At 42.2% G+C, this 22824-nt stretch overlaps 1 protein-coding gene across 10 annotated transcripts in view; it reads right to left on the bottom strand.

Moving 5' to 3' along the window:
• The window catches only part of CTPS2 (CTP synthase 2), a 158064-nt gene that overhangs the window by 4244 nt on the left and 130996 nt on the right, over window positions 1-22824 (bottom strand). For 7 of the 10 annotated variants that reach the window (XM_045022516.1, XM_045022306.1, XM_045022006.1 and 4 more), the window contains 5 exons: window positions 19087-19142; window positions 17841-17937; window positions 11993-12137; window positions 3686-3691; window positions 413-523 (listed from right to left, as the gene is read on the bottom strand). In XM_045022516.1, coding sequence (XP_044878451.1) covers window positions 454-523; window positions 3686-3691; window positions 11993-12137; window positions 17841-17937; window positions 19087-19142 — 374 coding nt within the window. In that variant the 3' untranslated portion in view covers window positions 413-453. Of the gene's footprint in view, window positions 1-412; window positions 524-3685; window positions 3692-11992; window positions 12173-16894; window positions 17042-17840; window positions 17938-19086; window positions 19143-22824 lie in introns of those variants that run through there. The other 3 variants (XM_045022073.1, XM_045022525.1, XM_045022608.1) reach the window with 3 other exon arrangements.

The following is a 22824-nucleotide window of genomic DNA, read 5'->3' as shown; positions in this document are numbered from 1 at the left end:
AGTGTCTTCACTGTCCTAAGGCCCAGTGTCCATCTCTGGTAGAAATATGACAACAGAAAATAAAGCACAAAGAAATGGCTCAAAGAGGGGCAAAAACAAAATCAAGTCAATACAATGGAATCAAACTCATTTTGAGTTGAATGCTAAAGTAACAAACAAGTAAAGAAAACAAATTTTGGAAAGATTACAGAAGTATAATTATAAAGAACAGCTTTTCAAACACTATCAGAACTGCACCCAGAACACACTGCAGATTTTAATAATACAATTACGAAGTTAAACAACAAGAAGGGGAGAGAAATTAAATGCTGCAGGCAAAGGAGAAAAGATAAACTATCAGGAGGGATTTGGAGTGAGAGGGAGACCCAAGATAACTTTGTCTCTTGCAGTAAGTCAAAAGGACCCTGTTCACCTCAGTAGGATTCTCCAATTCTCTGCTCTCATGCAGGGGGTTCAGCTTGTTTCTGAGTCAGGAGGCTCTTTTTCTGGAGAACTGTCATCACTGAGGTCACTGTAGCTATCACTAGCAAGAAAGAATAGATTGTGTGAGTGGTGTAGAAGAAATAATTGTTTTGTCTCAAGCCCTCCAACCCCAATGACCCACACTAAGCTCCTGCTTGAGGAAGGCCTCCCACAGGCTTGACTGTAATGCCACTGTAACATGTTTTCCTCAATAGGAATGGACTTAAGCATCTGCTTAAGTGCTTTTCTAAATTGTGTCCTAAGTAACTGATGAGAACCAGTACTCCATACTGACAATATATTATTTTTTTGTTTGGTCACTATGTCTTAACCTTAACAGCTTGATGCTGAAGAGTGCTGGGTGACTGCAACCACCACTGATGTCACTGAGAGTAGCAAGTTCTCAGCACAAGATTAGAACAGGAATGGTCTAATTTACAGCAGAGAAGGCATTTGTTTTTACACTGAGAAAAATTTAAAGTAGAGCAGGTTGGGAATTTTCCATTGAAGGATTTTCCAACAAAAAAATGCCCTTTTCAGAAAAACCATGTTCCATGAGGAAATTTCAATATAGCCAGAAAAATCTGATTTTCTGTCAGGCATATCAAAATGGTGGCTTCCCAGCTGCCTCCTAGAAAGCTCTTCTGCCTTTAGGCAGAAAGTCCAACTGACAAAAGCCTTCCAAAAGGACTGCCGTGGCTGAGCACCCTGAATCTGCCTTTCTGGATCTCGGGCCTCCCTGCCTTCACCCCAAGCACCAGAGAGGCAAAGAGCCTTCCTGCCTCCTCCTAGTTCTGGGGCTGAAGAAACTGAGCACCCAGGGCTCTCTGCTGCTCTGGCCCCCAAAATAGGGGGAGGCTAAGGGTATGTCCACACAGCAAAAAAGGTCCGGGTCAATGAGCCTCACAGCCCAGGTCAACTGACTCGGGTTTGCAGGGCTCATGCTATGGGACTAAAAATAGCAGAGCAGATTGCTTGGGGTGGAGCCCGGGCTCTCAGACCCCCCTACCCCTTGTGGGGTCTCAGGGCACTTGCAGCCCAAGTCCAGCGACCTGGAGTCAGCTGCCCCAGGCCAGCCATGGCCATGTCGTGGGTCTTTTATCGCAGTGTGGACATATTTTTCATGTGAAGGAATTTCCATTTTCTAGCCAGTTCTAATTAAAGGCCCACTTTTATTTATTTGACTTGACCAAAAAACTTAATTGATATTTAAATTGAAATTCTGCTATTTCAAAATCACATCCTCAGAGCAAGATCATTACCAATGCACTACTAACATCCTAACAACTTCCCCCTTCATCTCCTGTTTCCTATAAAGATACATTGTTTTTTACAGGATAGTAACTAGTGTGCTAGTGATTATTTTATCAGTGAACAGAACAAAGAAATGGTGAAGAATGTATAGCAGCACAGTGATCAGCTGAAGGAACTTCAAACAGGCCACAGCAGTCTTGATCAGACAGACTGCATTTTCTTCAGAAGAGTTCAGCCGGACAGCTCCTTGCACAGCCTATGGCAGAGGATATGTATTGGGGTTGGCAAGCTCTTGGGCTCAATCACAGCTCTTCTGCATGCCCAAATTAAACCTGTTCAGAAGATAACACTCCAGGTGGATCCCTGGCACTCTCCCCCAGTGTATTCCCCAGCTGTATTACCTCCCTGCGATCACAGGGGGGCTGTGAAAACCAGGGAGTCGGTAGCCCCCTCTGACAGCTACTGAGCTGGTGAGCTGACTTGCAGCGTAGTTGGAAGGGAGATGGTATACTGCAGTTCAGGTAATTTAGAAAAGTCATTAAACTGCTCTAAATTATGCTGGGGCTCAATGGAGTTTGCCTTGGGTGCTGGATTTGACTTTAATCTTGTCTTGTTCATGTTATATATATTACCTAATTAAAACACTAAAATTGTAGAAGAGTAGGATAGGGTATATGACAGCAAAGTTGTCTTATTTAATTTCATACTTTCATTGCTAGAGGAAATCTGCAACAACATAACTCATTATGTCCCTGCAGGAGACAGGAGCCTATGGCAACATAGCCCCCAGTGCAGACACAGAATATGCTGTTTTTCTGCTGATGTAGGGACACTGCCTCCCTGAATGACATTAACTATGCCGACAAAAGCATTCTTTTTTCAGCCTAGCCACATCTACATTGGGGTTTTTGTCAGCAGAGCTCTGTCACTTGAGGTTGTGTTTTTTTCATATTCTTGAGAGATATAGCTAGGCCAGTATATTTTTAAGTGTAGACCAAGCCTCAGTTGCTTTCACATTTACTAAGGGTATGTCTACACTTGCAGAGTTTTTGCGCTGTATGTTTCACTAGTGATAGGGAATCAGTGAAAGTAAAGCGCTGGTTTGTGTACTTGCTTAATTCCTCAGGCGTCAGAGTGTGTCTACATTAGCACTTCCACTGCCAATGAGAGCAGCGTTCTAGGGCAGCTATCCCACACTGCAGCTCTCTCCATTTTGACAATGATCTTGAGGGAAGAGAGGGAGGGTGATTGCGGGGCATCCTGGGTCCCTGCACAGCCTCCTCTCCCCAAACACAGATCAGCTCCAGTAGCTCAGCATTGCTCCAAAGTTCCCAGGGCATTACAGGGGGGAAGGGTGGATGTCTGTTTACCTGGCATCAGAGCAGCAGAGCTGCTGGCCGGAATGGTCACCTAGGCACTGTGGCTAAAAGCTCTCTAAAACAGGAAGAACGTGCCTTCACTTGCACATCACCGCAAAAGCATCACCAGTAAGAGCTGCACACCTCTCATGGAGGTGGTTTTCTTTTTGCAGTGAAACTTCTGAGTTTCACCACAGAAAGCCATTGGCAAGTGTAGACGCTCCCACGGTTTTTGCACAAATAAGGGACTTTTTCCACTTTAAATGGCAAGTGCAGATATGCCCTAAGCCCTTAAGTCTATAACTTTCTGTACTTCTTTTGTGTAAAGCTTATGCTCAAATAAATTTGTTAGTCTCTAAGGTGCCACAAGGACTCTTGTTCTTTTTGTGGATACAGACTAACACGGCTGCTACTCTGAAACTTGTTAAAAGAGTGAGTAATATAGGACTAACTACATGATCAATCTGAGGATTTTAATATGTGGGAAACAATTACATTACCAACATGCACCAGTTATAGTGAAGAAAAGTGTTGCTAACAATATGATCAAGCATGCCAGATGCACACAGACACACACAGTTTCATCAGAGCATCATTGCCATTGTACTTACCTCTTTCTGAATGTGCCCAAGGAAGCATGGAACAAAAACTTTGTATTATTAAAACAGTTATGTGTTTAATACAGTATAATACAGAACATTTTCAAGTACAGTAATTAATTGCAGTGTTTTGCCATGTTATGATAACACCACTTAAACAATTAGCCGTTAAGTTTTCTATTAGCACTTGCAAATATTGGAACTTTTATTAGTTTGAGGAAACGTGCCCTACCTTTTGTTTCTCCACCCAGCATATATACTGTTAATTTTAAAAAGCTAAGGATTTTTGTCTTGCTTCAGAAAAACAGCTGCTTATGTTGCAAACCAATATCCGCGTCAAGTTTATAAGATTTACTATAATATGAAATGTATTATACTGGAAAAAATCTGTACAGAGTTTCAGGGTTGTATTATCCAGCAAAGAGTAATCTCCTCTCTTAGGAACAAGCATGTATTTCCTTTCAAATTGCACTGAAATGCTGCAGAGATATTACACATAAAGATTAAATAGCTATTTGTGCTTGGAGGGTGGCTAATATTAAATACAGTATATAAATCTCATTGAAGTGTGCTAAGAAAGTGGTGGGAAAATCAAATAAGCATGGTTTTTCCTTTAAGAAACTTTTGTCCACTGAGAGTGATCCCTCACTGAAAAAAACTATGTATTTATTTCCTTCCATGGGGTTTCTTTCAGTTTGTGTGTCCTGAACTGAGCAAGATCCCAACCTCCTGCTTCACTTGGTTTGTGCTGCTGTGGCAACACCATATTCCCACCACAAGGGGGGATGATAGGGTTGTGTAGGGCCACTGTAGCAGCTTCTATGCCACCCACTACCCTTCCCCTGCATATCCAGAGCGTGAGGGCATGGCCAAGAGAAAACAGGAGAGCAGGTGGTGTCTCTATATCTTGTCAAACTCCAGCTCTCAGAACAGAACCTTTGGGCCTTGGAAATAATAATGGTGAAGACTCTGTCAGTCACTTCGGCCTCAATTTAACTCCCACAGTAGTCAAAGGAAATATTGTAATGGACTCAGTGAGAGTTGGATCAGGCCTTTTATGGCTTTAAGTATTTGTTAAAAAAGTAAAGACTTCTTGGAACAAAATGATGCCATTAGCGTTGCCCAAGAACATTTCCTCAGAGCCCTTTTGACACTAACGCCTGCTTGTTATGTTTAGCTACTCCATCTTATCCTGCCTGTCAGATGTGAACATTAAGGTTCAAATTATCTTTTGGGATTGATTGAACAGGAGGTAATTTAGGGCAAAATGTGACTTTAAAAAATATCAGTGAATTACAATAAAATGAAATATCACTTGGGGCAAGAGCTGGGGGACAGATATTCCCAAATGGTAGCAAGCAGAAACACTCTTATGTAGGAGCAGGTTTTTTATACAGACTTTTTCATGATGGATCCAGCCTCCTCCTCCTCCCCCAGCACTCAAGCAAGAGTTCCATTAGCACCAAATTCACCTACATTTAGAGCCATGGGGTGTTTATTCTAGTTACTGTACATCTGTTTTCCCCTCACATACCATCATGTATCAGTCAATGTAGTGCCTAGGTGCAGCTAAGAGGAGAGGATTTCCTGTTCATGTTACTATTGAAATCATCGGATGTGTTCATGTGGTGATGGGGCATGAATGTAAACTGCAGCGTGTCACCGCACTGATGTATCTCAGCTCCTACAGGGGCAGGGAGTTAAGATCATGTCTAAACAAGACATAATCTGCTGTGGTGCAGATTAAATTTAAACCAGCTGGAGATTCCCCTGGAGAATTCCCCGTGTGTAGCAGGAATCTCCACCAGCAGAAGAGCTGGTGGGGGAGGCACTGCTGAAATCTCCACTCTTGGCATAATAGAAGGTAGGGGTGGGGAGTGTGTGGAAAAACAAGGTTCTACTGTGCCCTGTTCTCTAATGGTGAGAGGTCTCTGAAGGATCTTATGTCAATGACAGAAATTAAAGCTGCCCCTTTTAACTTACACCAGGGCTGGGCACCAGAAGATCAGGGAGGCATGGGCTGTTCCCCTCTCTCCACTACACAGCAGAAAAAAAATCAATCCTTTTGTGTCTTATTTTGCCCAGAACTCCTCAGACACTAGGAATTATACCAATAGTGTCAGCAGGGGCGGCTCCAGGCCCCAGCACACCAAGCGCGTGCTTGGGGCAGCAAGCCGCAGGGGCGCTCTGCCGGCGCCACAAGGGCGGCAGGCAGGCTGCCTCCGTTGGTCCCATGGCTTCAGGGGACCTCCCGCAGGCACGCCGAAGCCGCGAGACCAGCGGACCCTCCACAGGCAAGCCGCCGGAGGCAGCCTGCCTGCCGTGCTTGGGGCGGCAAAATCCCTAGAGCCGCCCGAATGTCAGTGTTTCCACAGGGCTAGACATTGCCTTTCGGCACAGCCCTGAGCAAAGGAGACCACCCCAGGAGTAGCCCTAAGAGGCAGTGTGACCCAAAGACACACCTTTGAGGCAAGATTCCTTCCCAGAGCAAGAAGGAAGCAGGGAAGGTTGTGATTTGCTTCCGGGTTTTCAGATGCCTTTGAGGCAAATTGCCTAGTAATACTACTACAGAAGCTAGGACTCAAAAAAGCATTAGACTGTTATATGGGTAATGAAAACATCCAGTTACATTAGATGGTTAAAACACATTTAAAAAGGCTAGAACCCTCAGACTTCAGTCAACCAATAACTCACTAAGTACACTGCTAAGTCAATACCTAAAGGTTCAATTCACAAATGGACTCAGGTGCCTGCCTACCAACATTTAAGTATAGTAACATTCACAAAACTGCTACCTAACCCTATCAAGCTCCATTTCCACCAGTCAGCACCTACAAAGCTGCCTAACTCCTGATGCCATCTCACAGCTAAAGAGATGATCGAAGCCCTTGCTGACATCTAAGCCCCAGAGAGATTCTCAAAGGAGGTGTTCCCCTGACTATATCACCTGCCAGGCCTGATCCATTAGGCATGCTCAGAGCACACCTAACCTCTACAAAAGGCAGCCGGGGGGAGAAAGCAGGTCAGGAATTTTTCAAACTGGCTGGGGTGTGCAGCTGTATGTCTAGAATACCCAATAGTGAGGGTGCTTATCTGGGATGTAGGAGACCCCAATTTAAATTCCCACTCTGTCTGATTTGGAGCAAGGACTTGAATCCAGCTCCCTGATGTCCCAGGTGAATGTCCTAACCATTGGGCTATTCTGGAGGAGGGCTCATTCAATTGCTTCTGTTGAAGCTGTTCCACTTTGCATAAGTACTTAAATGTTTATTGGAGCAAGGACTGGAACCTGGCTCTCCCACATCCTGGGTGAGTGTGCTGACTATAAGGGGGGTGGAGTCTCTGTTTTTTGTAAGAAATGGCTGACTTGGCTTAGACACCTAGCTCCAGGAGAAAGTTCATGGCTAAGAATCTAAAGCAGAGACAAGTGCCTAAGGTACAGCTCAATAGGAGTTAGGTATCAAAATCCCTTTATGCATATGGGCCCTAATCCCCACCCCTTTCCTCTACATCTCACTCCTGGCTAGTTTAAGCAGCTCCCCACTGAGCTTGCAGGCTTCAGAGAATCCCTTTCTTAGGCACGTAACACTCCCCATTCAATGCACAGGGAGTCTTGGTGCCTAAATCAGGGCTGAGAATTCTAGCAGACAGCAGGACACCTAGGAGTTAGTGTTGCAATGCTTATGTCCTCTTTGAGAATCTACCCCTAACTCATTAGGAAGGAACTTCCTCTATAGGTTTTCCTGTAATTGTCCACCTCAGGGTCTCTTGCACCTTCCTTTGAAGCATCTGGTGCTGGCCACTGGTAGAGGCAGGGTACTAGACTAGACAGACCATTGGGCTGAACTGATATAGTAGTTTATAATTGGCAGGGGGAGGGGAACACCACCAGAGCATCCCCTGAAACCAGGACTTGGCATTGCAAGGGTAGTTCCCCTCTGGCACCCCCTAGTGTCTGCCATTCTGGTTCTGCAGGCAGTGGTCTGTGGCTTCCTTGGCCCAGCCCTCCAGACAGTTCAGTCCCCTTCTGGTATTACAAAATTCCAACTGAAAATTCAAATAAACATCCAAACAAATGGTTCTTCTGCTTCTCTTGGGTTACTCTGACATTCCCTGCTCTTCATCCCTACTCCCAGGCTCTGCACAGTTCTTCTTTGCACCTTAAACTGAGCACTGCTCTCCACAGCTTTCTCCCTAGTAGCTTTTTTCCTCCTAGCAAGTTTCCCACTACAGGGACTCTGGAAGTTTCTGGAAGTTTCTCCCAGGGACCTCCCTGCTTCTTACAGACCTGACCACTGTGTGTGTGTGTGGGGGGGGGGGGTTTGGAGAGTGAGCCTGCCCCCACAGAAGGCGCTCCTGTTCCATGGGGCTGAGCCCAGCTCCTCACTCCAGCCATGTCTTCCTCCTCTTAAATATTCACATGGCTTCCGCCTCCTAAATATTCACTCTCAAGCCTTGTTATGAGGCCCACATATTAATCAAACTAACACCTGGCCCCATTAGCCTCACCCACTCAGGCTGGGATATAGTTAATTATGGCACAGCTGAGACCAGCCACTTCCCCCTTATAGAGGCCAGTCTTCCTGTAATGCAGTTCTTAAGTTCCTGTTCTACTATTTTCCCTGCCAATGCTGGATTGTTTCCTACTTTACACTGTCTAGTGTATTGCCTACTACAGTGTGCAAAGTAAGGCGCTTCCACCACTTTTCTAGGGAGACTATTGCAGAGCCAGATATAACTTGTCATCAGAGTTCTTCCTGATATTCAGCCTCAATTCTCCCTTTCTTAATTTCATTCCATTATTCCTAGTGATAACCATTAAGTACTTCCTCCCCAGAGCAGGAGGGAGGTAAAAGCGGCAGCTTGCCCTGGGATCCCTGTTTGAGAGGGTCCCCAAACCAAATGGTGCTGTGACCCCACATGCCAAATCACAATGCCTGGAGTGGGGAGCTGGGCCCAGCCCCATGGAACAGGAGCTCCTTCTGTGGGGCAGGCTCACGCTCCAGCAACCCCCCACCAGACCTCCCCTCAGTCAGTGGTCGTTTTTTGGAAGGGTGGAGGGGTCTCTGGCCCATTCATATTTGCACCCTTCAGATATTTGGATATTGTATCCCTTCCTGAAGTGTCATTAGCTAAACTACACATGGTTAGTTTTTACTTTTCTGTTCTCTCAATCCCTCTAACTTGTCAATATTCTTCTATTAATGTGGTGCTCAGAATTTAATGGAATGCTTCAGAACTAGGTAGAGAAGGACGGTTACTTCCCTGCTCTGCATTTTCCCAAGTGGAATCTCATTTCATTCTTTTCAACTCATATTTCTAAACTGTTCAAGTCCTTTTGTATCATTCCTGTGCCCTGACTGGTGTTTCCAACTCCTTCTAAATTAGTATTGTTTGCAAATGTCATTAATTTATTGTTACCCCCTGCTCCAGACTCATTAATGAAGTTATTAGAAAAGACCAGGACTAATGATTCCTGTGGTTTCCCATTAGACACCTTCTTTCAACTTTACATGATGCTGCTTTTTGTCTCTAATTAGTTTATTGTACTTCAGTGGCTTTACAACCAACATGACATTAGCTAATTTCTACTACTTTTTCAAGCAAGATTTCACAAGACTCAGTACCAAATTCTTTACTTCTGAAGTTCTCTCTTCATCTACAAATTTTATAATCAAATATTTTGTCTGTAAATATTTATTCTTTATAAACCCATGATGCTTATTGCTCATGGTCCTTTTTGGATTTAAGGATCAGAGCTGCTGTAAATTGGCATAGCTGCACTGAAGCCAATGGATATACTCCAATTTACACCAGCTAAGATCTGGCCCTAAATGTTTAGTGATTTCTTTTACTTCATCTTTGTTTCATTACTTTACCAAGGAGAGAAAATATATGTATAGGATGGCAACTGTCAAGAATCACATTTGTTTTCTATGTTCAGAATTGTCTGTTTGTTTTTCTCTGGTATCTCCCTAATAGTCTGTACTTTTTCAGAAATACCCTTTCATTTACTAGTATACTTAATACTCACTAGGATGATCAATAGTTGGAATGGCTGATTAGTAGATTTTTAATTTTTTAAATTTTCTTTTACCATGCCAGAGACATACACCACGCTCTTTTACGCATTGAGAACAAAGGGGCACTTAAAGAAATGAAAGGACATTTCATTTAGAACGAATAACACTGTACTTCCCAATCCAATTTATAGATAACCTGTGTAATGCACTACTACAGGAGGCCATCAAATGAAACTCTGGATTTGAAAACGGGATAGATAATGTTATGACCACGCCTCTTATAACATTTGTAGCAATGGTTAATAAGTAGGGCTGTCGAGCGATTTAAAAAAATGAATTGCGATTAATTGTGCTGTTTAACAATAATAGAATACCATTTATTTAAATATTTTGGATGTTTTCTACATTTTCCACAATGTCAAACTTTAGAGCCTACAAGTCCAATCTGTCCTACTTCTTCTTTAGCCAATCGCTCACACGAACAGGTTTGTTTACATTTGCAGAAGATAATGCTGCCTGCTCTTGTTTACAATGACACCTGAAAGTGAGACCAGGCATTTGCACGGCCCTGTTGTAGCCGGCGTCACAAGATATTTACATGCCAGATGCGTTAAAGATTATGTCCCTTGATGCTTCAACCACCATTCCAGAGGACATGCATCCATGCTGATGACAGGCTCTGCTCAATAACAATTCAAAGTAGTGTGGACTGACAGATGTCATTTTCATCATTTGAATCAAATGCCACCAGCAGAAGGTTGATTTTCTTTTTTGGTGGTTTGTGTTCTGTAGTTTCCACATCAGAGTGTTCCTCTTCTAAATGCATGCTCCACACTTCATCCCTCTCAGATTCAGAAAGGCACTTCAGATTCTTAAATCCTGGTTCAAGTGCTGTAGCTATCTTTAGAAATCTCACATTGGTATCTTCTTTGCATTTTGTCAAATTTGCAGTGAAAGTGTTTATAAAACGAACATGTGCTAGGTCATCATCCGAGACTGCTATAACACGAAATACATGGCAGAATGAGGGTAAAACAGAGCAGGGCAGGGGACATACAATGCTCCCCCAAGGAGTTGAGTCACAAATTTAATTAATGCATTATTTTTTTAACGAGCATTAACAGCATGGAAGCATGTCCTCTGGAACGATGGCTGAAGCATGAAGAGGTATATGATCCTTAGCGCATCTGGCATGTAAATATCTTGTGACGCCAGCTACAACAGTGTCATGCGAACGCCTGTTCTCACTTTCAGGTGACACTGTAAATAAGAAGCGGGCAGCATTACCTCCCATAAATGTAAACAAATTTGTTTCTCTTAGCGATTGGCTGAACAAGAAGGAGGACTGAGTGGACTTGTAGGCTCTACAGTTTTACATTGTTTTGTTTTTAAGTGCAGTTATGTAACAAAAAAATCTAGATTTGTAAATTGCACTTTCATGATGAAGAGATTGCATGACAGTACTTGTATGAGGTGAATTGAAAAATACTATTTCTTTTATCATTTTTACAATGCAAATATTTGTAATAAAAAATAATATAAAGTGAGCACTGTACACTTTGTATTCTGTGATGTAACTGAAATCAATATATTTGAAAATGTAGAAAAACATCCAAAATATTTAATAATTTACAAATATGAATTAATTAACAGGCTGAAAAGTATTGCTATAAAAAAAGAAATGTCCCAGGAACTTTACCTTGGTTACAGAGACAGGTCTGGGGCTGTTGGGATCAGAGATCTTGGTTTGGCTCAGCCACAAAATTCTGACCTAGGTTCAAATCCTCCCCAAACTTGGGTTTTGCTTTGGGCCTTTTTCTGCTTGCTCAATATTATTACCTCGCTGCAACAAAATAACCTTGACATTCACTGTTTTATTGTTATGATCATTCACATACAGATAGGTAAGAACTTCACTTAACTGCATGAGCTGCCAGCAGACCTTTTTCCAGATAAAATAACCATTAACACATGTGAAGTTAGAGGGCCAGACACCTCCTGTGAGGTGAGAAATAATTTTCCTGGAACTGATTGCAGCCAGTCAGGATGTACTTATTTGCATTTCATTACTGTAGTACTTTATTGTTTCTGATCCTACTATTGTTAGTCTCTGAGGAGGAAAAATACAGAAATATGGCTCTTCAAATGACTGTTTTCAGCCAGTCATGAGCCAGGATTTTTCTCATAAATGTAATAAAAATCAGTATAAAAAAGCCCTCTTCCCTTCCTGATTTATTGTATCAATAAAGGATAGCCCTGCTGAAACTGTAGGCAAACAGGCAAATAATAATGTTACCTTGGAGACAATTTACATCCACGTTGCAAGTATGCACTGAGTGTCCCAGTTGCTGCAAGCAAGAGACCAAGGTATGGAGGTGAGGGCTTCATTGGTCTTGAGGAAAACTCTGGATGAAACTGGACACCAACAAAATATGGGTGATCTAAAATCCAAAGGGCATAAAGAAAATGGTAGAGGCTAGAAAATAGAAGAGAGTTTTTAATAAAGCTACTTTATAAGGAAAAAGATTTAACACAGGACACTAAAGGTTTCATAAATAACTCTCCAAATCTTATAATTTCATATGAATTTAAAGGGGGGAAAAGATCTTAATATTCTTTGATTAAATACAACAAAATAAAACTGAATATGGCTATACAGGCTGTAATATGCAGATCTGAGTGCCAATAACAGCACAAGCCACTCGTGATTTCATTCCCATATTTACAAGGAAATCACTAGAATGCACCGAGTGTGCTTAGGCTTATGTCTCGTATTTACATTGTAGTTTAGTCTCTACATATTTTGTGTGCATGTACAGACACACATAAATGTAAGCACAGTGTGCATAATAAACTGTCAGATCCTGTAAGCTGCTGAGTGCCTTCAACTCCCACTGAAATAAGTAAGTGTCACGGTCACTTGGCACTTTACAAGAAAAGGCCCACCGGCTGGAAATAGGAAGAGAACAGTGATCCCATTTTGCGGAGGATTTTGATATTTGGTTTCATTCTGATTTGGAATACAACCCCAAAATACTGTAATTATCCACACCAGGGAATGGAGCTCTGGCTCTGGTGTAGTCTGTGTGGTAGGCTGCTGCAGAACCTAGAAGGCCTGAAGGCCCTGACTCCAAGGCAGACTGTGTGACGGGCTGCCCCAAAGCCATGGAGACCCTGGAAGCTCAGGCTACTGAGAAGCTGCAAACCTCAGAGCCAGGGTTCCCTGGCTCTTGGCTCCCCATCAGCCTGCTGTGGAATCAGGTGGAGAAGCTGGCAGGAAATCATCTCTGTGGAATGGTTTGATTTCAACAAAAGGGCAAATTCTGACAAAATGTTTTGTTGGAATTTTCCTGACCAGCTCCAGAGAATATATTTACTCAATCTTTTCACGTAGGACAAAGGAGCTGATCAGATGACCCAGTTGTGTGTACTACTGACCTGCAACCTTTGGTATAAAATACTGTAGACTAGAAATATAAGGATTAATTGCAATAAGTATGGTCACTACTAACGGAGAAATCTTTTTTTTTTCCTCTAAGGAGAACTCTCTGGTTTTTCCTGATGGAGAATTCTGACTGGTGAATGGGAACTGTGCAACCTTAATTCATTCATCCCATGTGTATGCATTATGATACAGTTTTTAATTACACGATCACATACTGTTTTTTCCACAGGACCCCTGCCTCATTCAATGAAGGGATGGACCTGCTCTGGGAATGAATCATGGTTGTGTAGTGAAGGAGGCTGTTGTCTGTAGGATACCTGCTTCATTGGTCTCACGGGGAAGACAGCTGAATGCTGCCCTGAAGAACTGGATTCTATCCCTGCCTCTGCCACAGAGTTTCCATGGCTTGCTGGGCAAGTGACTTAAACCAAAATTTTCAAAGGTGGTCACTAATTGTGTGTTCCTTATTTCCTGGGTTCCTGACTTGAGACTGTACAGTATGATTTGCAGAAGTGATGAGCGCTCACAGCTGCAACTGAAGTCAATGGAGCTGTGCTTTGAGCAAGTTCTATTTAATGCTAAGTTACTCTGAAAAATCAAGTTCTAAGTGTCTCAGTTTGGTTAGTGATATGCTTGATTAACCTTTGTGCCTCATCTCCCCATTTGCAAAATGAAATGTCATCCCTCACCTCAAAGGAGTGTCATGAAGATACATTAATATTTGTGGATCATTCTGATATTACAGTGATGAGCACAATAGAAAAGTCTTTGAGGAAATTAATACTTCTGTCTTCAGAGCAGGGTTTGGATAGCATGCAGAAAATAAGGCCTGGTCCATGAACAATGAAAAGCAAACAAAATGTCGATTCAGTAAGCACTGTCCATTCTGTTCACTGAATGAGGCAGGGGTCTGTGCAAAAACTAGTATGTTATCATGTAATTAAAGAACATTAAGTGGTCATGTTAGGAAAAAATCTGGAGAGCTTAAGATCACCTGAAGACACCAGGTCTATTTGTTGGACTGCAGCAAAGAAAATGGTCAAAAGCGCTGCTGATGCTAGCACTAATAGCCACATCTACTCTAAGGCTGTGCAGCTATACATTATAATGACCCTTACTATAGTTTGTGTGTGAAACAGAAGACAATGAACATATATTATAAATAGTAGTTTATCACATTCAATACAAACACTGAAAGTAATAGAGTAGCAGCACTGACTTTCTAAAGCCAACATAAAAATAGAGTAGGTATATGTTTCTCTTAAAAACAGAATAGTGTGCTTAGGTTGAAGCAAGATGCATCTAGTTTATATCTCCCATTGTTTATGCATGTTAGTGTAGCCGTACTGATCCCAGGATATTAGAGAGATGAGGTGGGTGAGGTAATATCTTTTATTAGACCAACTTCTATAGGTGAGAGAGACAAGCTTTCAAGCTTACACAGAGCTGCTCTTCAGGTCTGGGAAACTGGAAAGCTTGCCCCCATCAACAGAAGCTAGACTAAAAAAAATATATTACCTCACTCACCTTGTCTCCCTAGTTTAAATCTGAGCATTTAGGTAAGGTTACTATTTTAAAGAAAGTAAGGGGAAATGTTTTAGGACATTCCTGTTCCATACACCTATTTCTCTCACAAGGATGCTGCTATTAAAGCCCTAAAGCAGTTAACATTGACAGTTAACAGAGACAGGACATTGGACTACATTGATCATTGCTCTCTTCTGGCATGACAATTTCCAAAACGGTTTCCAGTTCCAGTGAGTTCCGCTGCATTATTATAGAGTTGGTGGTTACAGGAAAAGTATGTTTTCCTATGACAATGAAAACCAGGTGTACACTACTGTTACAATCACTAATATATCACTGAAAAGCATGTCATATAAGGTATCAATGGAAAAGTTGCAATCTGCTAAATATGATAATCCTGTTTATATGCATGTATCATCTTTGTATCTGAAGTTATGAATATTTGCTATATATTTGTAACTCAAACATGGGTTGTGTTCCTGGCTTATACCCCACAGACAAATTTACATTCAGGCTAGCCCTCACTGGTTGATGGGCCATCCATATGGTGATGGGCCATTGACGGGAATCAGCTCTTCAGTGAGCCCTTACTGAAGACGCCACAGACAATGTGGAGCCAATGGCTACCCATATGAATCAGCAAAGCATGTAAGGACATGTGAACTAAGACTCCATCTTTTGCAAGTAACTTTCCATGCCTATGTGATACAGGACTCCATATTGGCCAGTAACTTTCCATGCACGAGTTGAGCTAAAAATTGCAATCTGTGGCATCACTGCTTTGTCTTCATCCCTGCATTGTGATTTTCTAAGGAAGCTTTGAACATAGGACTGAATGACCCCTGACCTGCTTGGGCAAACCAGAGATTTTTTTACAACCTAGTAGATTCAACATCACTGCTATGAGCCTGATCTACAGATTCTGAAAACCACTTGTAATGTATTCGATTCTCTTAACCATTTAAGACCTCTTTTCTTTTTATGTTGTTAAACCTTTAGTTTTTAGCAACTAATGGACTGGCATCAGCTTGATGTTTGGGTAAGATCTGAGTTATATATTGACCTGGGGAGGTGGCTGATCCTTTGGGATTAGAAGAACTTTATATATAATTAACATGGTTTTCAGTAACGTCTCATCATAAAAATCAGATGTCTGGGTGGTGATAAGGGCTGGTTGCCAAAGGGGGCTGTGTTGTTAGCTTCTTGTTGACCAGTGTGGTGCTACAGAACCTCATTCAGTTACTGGTTTGGTACATCCAATGTTAGAATAGCCACCAGGTTTGGGTGTGTCTGCCCTCTCTTTATCAGTCTGTCCTGAATTTGGCACTCTCAGCTGAGACTCGCACCAGTTGACAAGGTGGTTACAGGAAAAGCATGTTTTCCTATAACAGTGAAAATCTGGTAGTTTTATATGTTAAAAAGGAAGCTGGTTCCATTGCTTGTTTCTTTTTACCATATAGCATGGTTCCCTAAAGCAGCAAAACAAGATTATTGCAAGATATCAAAATAGGATCTGTAAGGATATTCTTCTGAAATGCTTTGCCTACCCTATTTGGTAGAATATATTTCTGTCCCCAATCTCTAACTCCCCTGCGGGGATTGTTTTTCCCCTTCAATGATTAGAGTGCCCTTGCAAACCATTGTGAAATAATTCCAGGTTTTACTGCTGTTATTCCTCTCGTAGTAACATATAATTTAAAAACTCTGCTCTATTTCATTATGCTCCCTACATAAATCATTTCATCCAAAGCAAATGAAATAGCCTTCTAATACCAATTATCAGCAGGAACAAACTATATAAAAATTACCATGAGAGTTATTTGATTATGAAAGCTGATGTACACCTTAGTGGCAATTTACACTGCAGATGTTTGACATGATAGAAATACATCTTCATTCAAACTCTGGTTCAGAATTAAAGCTTTCTTCTTTGACAGAAACAGAAATATAACCTTATGTTTTAGCAGTTTGTAATATCCCATTTGAAAGGTATTTTGGAAGCCTGAATAACACATTATGGTGTGTAAAATTAATTGTCCCCAGAGAATCCTTTCAGAATCAGTGTTCTGTCCAATAACAATTTGCCTTTAACTTTGATTCTGTATATAATGGCTGAAATTTTAGCTAACAGTTAACATTTATTAGACACAGTGACTTAAAACAGGGATGAATTAAAAAGGGGCTCAAAAGAAGGAGAGCTATTATCCCTCCTGGCAGTACAATATTAAAATTTAACAAAGTAAAGTCAAGTCAATCTGCAGAATAATTTCTCCTTTATGTTTTGTGTCTTCTGGAGGTCCTTGGCCATAGGAGAAAGTAAATCTTATTTGGTGTAGTAATCCAAATCTGAGTATCCATATTGCTAAAATCCACCTGTTTGATGTAAAAATAGTTAACTTCTTTGTGAAGGAACGGAGCTTGCTTTCTAGACAGTGTTTCTCCTCGGATTCAGGGAAGAGACATAAAAGAGTTGTGCATTTTGTTGTGGGTTAAAGGTAGAATGTTATCAAGAATCCCATCTGGCACTCCCTTTATTGAGTTTATTCAGAGTTATTCAGTCTCTAGCCTGCTTCTTGCTTGCATATATATCTATCTATCTATCTGCCCCTGGAAATTTCCACTACATGCATCCGACGAAGTGGGTATTCACCCATGAAAGCTCATGCTCCAATACGTCTGTTAGTCTATAAAGTGCCATGGGACTCTTTGCTGCTTTTATTTGGACAATTAATAGCCGCAAAAAGGCCATCTGCTCTACAGTAAAGGCAATAATCACTTCCAAACTACCTGTTTGAGGGGAAGAAGTTCTTTAGCTTTTCTGATGCCTCAGCCACTACCTTATCTATTGGTTTGGCAAACACCTTGCCACCTGAGTATTCTGATGTGGTCAGGAGTTGTTGAGCTAGGATGTCAGCCTTTTGGAAGAGAGCCGCATGACTCCTTGACACTGCATTGTATGTATCGTCCTAGAAGAGAAATGGAGGGCAGCAGTTCCTAACATATTCTGGTTGGAGCCTCATCCCTTTGTACTAGAGCAGTCAGCTAATGGGGACCTCATAGGATACAAGAATCATTTTTGGCTCAGTTAGTAATGTTTTTATATACAGTTCACTCTGATAGTGTTCTCATTTAATATATGCAGAAGGTGTTACAAAAAAACTGAGCTACTTACTTTCCAGTTCAATGATCTCCATTCTACTCCCTTCTGTGTCACGGCCAACAAATTTCAAACCTCTCTCTTCAAAGCAGCCAGTCAATTCTGGATTTACCTGGAAAATTGAAAAATACGCATAGTAATTATTGTAATATTTACATAGTTAACAAAGTATCAGAGGGGTAGCCGTGTTAGTCTGGATCTGTAAAAAGCGACAGAGAGTCTTGTGGCACCTTATAGACCAACAGAAGTATTGGAGCATAAGCTTTCGTGGGTGAATACCCACTTCGTCAGATGAAAGCTTATGCTCCAATACTTCTGTTAGTCTATAAAGTGCCATAGGACTCTTTGTCGCTTTTTACAGTTAACAAAGGTAGATAAGTTTTAACTTCTTAAATATATATGTAGCAAAGTCGGGGGCTGGGACTTTCTATATAAAAAGTCTTGGCAGGTCTGGAGGCACAGGGCAGCCAGGGTCCAGTATTGCTTTTCAACCTCTTCAGGCCCTGGGTGGGGTTTGTATGTCCCATCACAGAGAGGTACAATAAATGTGTAGTTTTTATAGGGCATGCAGCATGAACTGAACATGGTTTGCAGAATAGGGGTGTTATCAGAGCAGTGCAGCCAGGAGCCAATATTCTTCTTTTTATTTTGTCATTATACTTGCTACTCAGAGTCACACAAATGTGATTACCTCCCCTATTGTGCCGGTCTTCACTGATATAGATGGAGGCCTAATAGTCCCCTACAACTTTATTCAAGTAACCAATCAAATCATTTCTCATAAGCCATCTCCCCTTGTGATGCTTCTCTTCTAGTCTGCACAGCACAAGTGTGGCTTCCCCTAAGATCCCTCTGAAAGTCTGCTGACAGGAGGGGCTCATACAGTAAGCTGCAGTTACCTCATCTTAAAGAGAGCAAGTTTGTCACCTATGTGAATTATTTGAGCTCAACCAGCCTGAGAAGCAATACACCTAATCCTGCTCCCAATTAAATCAATGGGAGTTTTACCATTAACTTCACTGGGAGAAGGATTAAATCCACTACACTCTTCAAGCTAGGTCTCCTAAAATGCAATATGGTCTGCAAACCACAGAACCCTTTGGAATACATCTAAATAGTACCTACTATTACACCAACCCCCTAAGGCCTTGCTTAACCCTTATTCAGGAAAACTCCCATTGACTTCAGATTAAATAAGTTCGTCATGGTTTGCCAATGCTATAAATTCTCTACAATATAAATTATATTAGCAATGCCTTACCTCATACCGATGCCTGTGTCGTTCCTCCACAAAATCTTCATCACCATAAAGTTTCCCTGAAAATAACACAAGGGAAATGATTAATAGCAAAGTGTTGTTTCTACCAAACATTTCTAGAAAGCAGAAGATATAGCTCTTACAACATGCCATAGTGTTTCTAGTGTTATTCTTTTAGCTCACGATGTCCTGCACATGCTCCATGAAATCTAAATTCCAAGAAATTTCTTACACTCAGACAAACAACCCAATTGTATTCACTATGCCCCTAACACAGTCTTTGCTTGTGCTTTCCTATTTCACTACTTGTTCATCTTTCTTTATTACTATTTGACCCATATAATGTTAAGTTATCCAGTTGTTTGCAGTGTTGTTGTAGCCATGTTGGTCCCAGAATATTAGAAAGACAAGGTGAATGAGGTAATATCTTTTATTGGACCAACTTCTGTTGGTGAGAGAGACACGCTTTCAAGCTTACATGGAGCTCTTCCTCAGAAGAACAGAAGTTGATCCAATAAAAGATACCACCTTACCCATCTTGTGTCTATCTTACCGGTGTGTATCCACTTCTGCAAGTAAGATGAGTAACTTTTGTAGACTGTAGAGCTTAGACACCTCCACCCGCAGGTGCCACCCCCGCAGCTCCCATTGGCTGCAGCTCCCAGCCAATGGGAGCAGGGGGGGGCAGCGTGCAGAGCCGCCTAGCCACGCAACCGCCTAGCCATGCCTCCGCCTAGGAGCAGCAGAGACAAGTCACCGCTTGCAGGGAGCTGTCCGAGGTGAACACTCCCTGGATCTCCCACACCTGAACCCCCTGCCCCGAGCCCCCTCCCATACCCAAACTCCCTCCCAGAGCCTGCACCCTCTCCCGTGCCCCAGCCCTGCACTCCATCCTGCACCCAAACTCCCTTCCTCTTAGTTAACCTGCATTTTTCACTTACAGCACCCCCCATTCCTCCAACATGCATACAGTTTTTACTGTATCTTTTTTGAGATGGGGCGACCATACCGGCACACAGTATTCAAGACATGAATGTACCATGGATTTATATAGAGGCAAAATGATATTTTCTGTCTTATTATATATCCCTTTCCTAATGATTCCCAACATTCTGTTCACTTTTTTTTACTGCCACTGCACATTGAGTGGATGTTTTCATAAAACTATCCACAATGACAAGATGTCTTTTTTTTGAGTTGTAACAGCTAATTTAGAATATCATTTTATATGTATAATTGGGATTATGTTTTCCAATGTGCATTTATCAACATTGAATTTCATCTGCCATTTCGTTGCCTATATACCCAGTTTTGTGAGGGCCCTTTGTAACTCTTTGCAGTCTGCTTTGGACTTAACTATCTTGAATAGTTTTGTATCATCTGCAAATGTTGCCACCTCACTGTTTACTCCTTTTCCCAGCTAGAGAGTGATGAACTTCTAACCGTAGTTCTAATTAAAGGTAATGGATCAAATTCTGCTGTCTATTACACTGCTGTAACTAAGATTAGAATCTGGCCCAATGTGTTATTGCAAGACTGAACTGCTGGAAGACCTCTCCAAAAACGGTAATGTGGAAATACAGAGGTCTTACTGAGGTGGCTACAAAAGTTAATGCTAGGGAAACCTTTAGAACTGCTCATATTCCCATTCTAGTTGTGATTTATGAGGAGTGGGAGCAGGATTTCCTTCTCCAATACAGATTATCAAAGCTTTACACATTTCTCTGATACATATGGCCATCCAAGCTACTCAAAATGATGGCACAGATTTACAACATATTGCTGCACCTCAACATTAACCTTTCTATAAGAAGATGATAAGGACCACATAATAACTGCAGTATAGTAACAGGAAAAGATTATATATGATGAAGTGTGTATCCATATCCTCTCTAGTGTTACCCAGGCCACATAGCTGATTGTCAAAAAGCCATTATCTCTAAAAGCACTTTTTCTTTTAAATGGGTATATATACTGCACTTTCATTTCCTGCCAAATTACATATAATCTTAAAAACTCAAAAAGCTACTGTCTACAAATCTGAGAAGGCTAAACATTTTTTTCATATCCCAGATGAATGCTGCAGGCAGAAAAAATGAACAGGATGATAATGTAGCAAGTACGTCTGAGTCTGTTGATGGACAAAGAATTGTATTGTATCAAAGTTATATCATCAACTTATTTCCTTTGTAAGTGAGACCTGCTAATAGGTGACCTACATTAAGTATTATTGCAACTTTTGAAACATGTGGCTGAAACTGAATCTCTGATATGGTATTTCTTCCTGCCTACCAGCTATGATAAGAAACTTAACTTAAACCACTTCTCCATTTTGACCCCACAAAAACAAAGAAACAAAAAACAGAACACTAGGTAATAATTGGAGATATACCAATCTCCTAGAACTGGAAGGGACCTTGAAAGGTCATTGAGTCCAGCCCCCGCCTTTACTAGCAGGACAAATTTTTGGTCCAGATCCCCAAATGGCTTCCTCAAGGATTGAACTCACAACCCTGGGTTTAGCAGGCCAATGCTCAAACCACTGAGCTATCCCTCCCCCCAAATATATTAGTTTGTGGGGCTGGGAAGTAGACCTAAGCTAGGGCTGGGGGGTTGGCTTGTCTCTGGCACCTGGCCCTAGACTATGGTTTGGGAGGGCTGGCGGGACTAAGATTAGGGCCCTATTCACAGCCCAGAACCCTTTTGGACTGACACAAACCTTAGCAGTAGCCCAGGACTCCTTGCCAGCACAGACTGTAATACAAGCCCAAGGGTGAATGCCGGCCCCAACCCTAACTCTAGCCTGGCAAGCACTGCTGGCCCCAACTTTAAACTGGGACCACCAGTAACTAACTGTAACTGTAGCTAGGGGACCTCTGCCAGCCTGTAGCAGGGCAGACTTGCTCCGGCTTACTTTCTAGTCCACAAACGTCTCAGAGACTTTCTTCTGGTAAAACACCTCATGTGGTTCATTTACAGGGTTCTTTTCTAGAACCTTTACAGACTGTGCTGCAACATATCAACAGTCCCATTAAGCCCTCAGCTCCTGTGCCAAGGAGGAGAGAGATCTCTTGTGACTCATGCTACAAGGCAGCTGGCCTGGGGCTGGGGCGGCCCCTCCCCCACTCTCTTTCCCCTTCCATACTTCCTTCCTGCACCTTCTGGGCTAATGAGTTCATTGGTCTTTTAATTCTCTCCATCCCATCCCAACTTATCAACTGGGCACAATGCCCATAGTCAGAGTGCTATGGGGCAACTAAGTGGAGTTGCAGTGATTAGAGTGCTGGCTCAGCCACTGCACTCTGACATCCATCTCCCCCCGTTACCTGACAATCAGATTTTTCTTTCCCTGGGCTTTCCCTTGCTTAGCAGAGGTGTCACACTGTGGGGGTTGCTATAGGTCCCTAGGGTGATCATCAAGGTTGTTCTTGTAGTGTCCACCCATTTTCCATCCACAGAACCCATGCTTGATGGTGGGAGGATGTCCCAACAGCTCCATTTCGGCCCACAAGTCATCACACAATGTGCATCCTGAGGGGTTGCTCTCCCTATTCTATCGCTTTATACCTCCCCCCATTCCCCTGATTAGTCAGGGCCTTGGGCTCCCCCAACCCTCCAAACTGTGCCTGAGCTGCTTCTCCTTGGGGTGCACCATGGGGTACTCCCTGGGCCCCTCAACCTCTCCTAAGGAGCTCTGCTTGTCTTTCTCCACCATTCCTACTTCCTTAATTCCTAACCCCT

Source organism: Mauremys mutica, chromosome 1, assembly GCF_020497125.1.
Source record: "Mauremys mutica isolate MM-2020 ecotype Southern chromosome 1, ASM2049712v1, whole genome shotgun sequence".
NCBI lineage: Eukaryota > Metazoa > Chordata > Testudines > Geoemydidae > Mauremys > Mauremys mutica.
This window is presented reverse-complemented; position numbering and strand designations above follow the sequence as displayed.